This window comes from Eimeria mitis, genomic scaffold (assembly GCF_000499745.2).
Source record: "Eimeria mitis Houghton genomic scaffold, Emh_scaff11065, whole genome shotgun sequence".
NCBI lineage: Eukaryota > Apicomplexa > Conoidasida > Eucoccidiorida > Eimeriidae > Eimeria > Eimeria mitis.
The window spans coordinates 1-524 of NW_013567619.1; the positions used below are offsets into that span (position 1 = coordinate 1).

The 524-nt window shown below is 60.1% G+C and overlaps 1 protein-coding gene across 1 annotated transcript in view; it reads right to left on the bottom strand.

The window, feature by feature from the left end:
* Positions 1-94: 94 nt before the first annotated feature.
* Positions 95-524, bottom strand: part of EMH_0100050 (uncharacterized protein) — a gene marked incomplete at both ends in the record, with an annotated part of 521 nt that continues 91 nt past the window's right edge. Inside the window, one exon of the mRNA XM_013494320.1 lies at positions 95-457. Within this exon, the coding sequence (XP_013349774.1) occupies positions 95-457 (363 nt within the window). The remainder of the gene's footprint in view (positions 458-524) is intronic.

A 524-nucleotide genomic window follows, 5' to 3' on the forward strand; every position in this document is an offset into this window, starting at 1 on the left:
TGCTGCTGCTACAGCGCAGCCATCTTGCTTTGCTGCCTTCGCAGCAGCAGCAGCAGCTTTTGCTGCTCCTGCTGCTGCTGCTGCTGCTGCTGCTTTAGAGGCGCATGCAGAGACAGTGGTGCTGAGAGTGTTGGGGTCTAGTGAAGAAACTGGGCTGCTGCTGCTGCTGCTGCTGCTGTTGCTGCAGGCGTTCGTGCTGCAGTGTGTGCTGCTGCTTGCGGTGAGGCACGCCTTGGCCTCCATGCATCTGCAGCAGCAACTGCTGCTGCAGCTGCTGCTGCTGCTGCTGCAGCTGCTGCAGTTGCAGCTGCTGCTGCTGCAGGTGTTGCTTATGCAGCTGCTCCTGCTGCTGCTGTTGCTGCTGCTGCTTGGTGGGCAGCAGCAGCAGCAGCAGCAGGACTGTTTCTCTGTGTCTGCCTGCTGCTGCTTGCAGCTGCAGCTGCCATTCTGCTGCGAGCTACAAGCAGCAGCAGCAGCAGCAGCAGCAGCAGGACAATCGTATTCTTGTGGATCGCTGCAGCAGC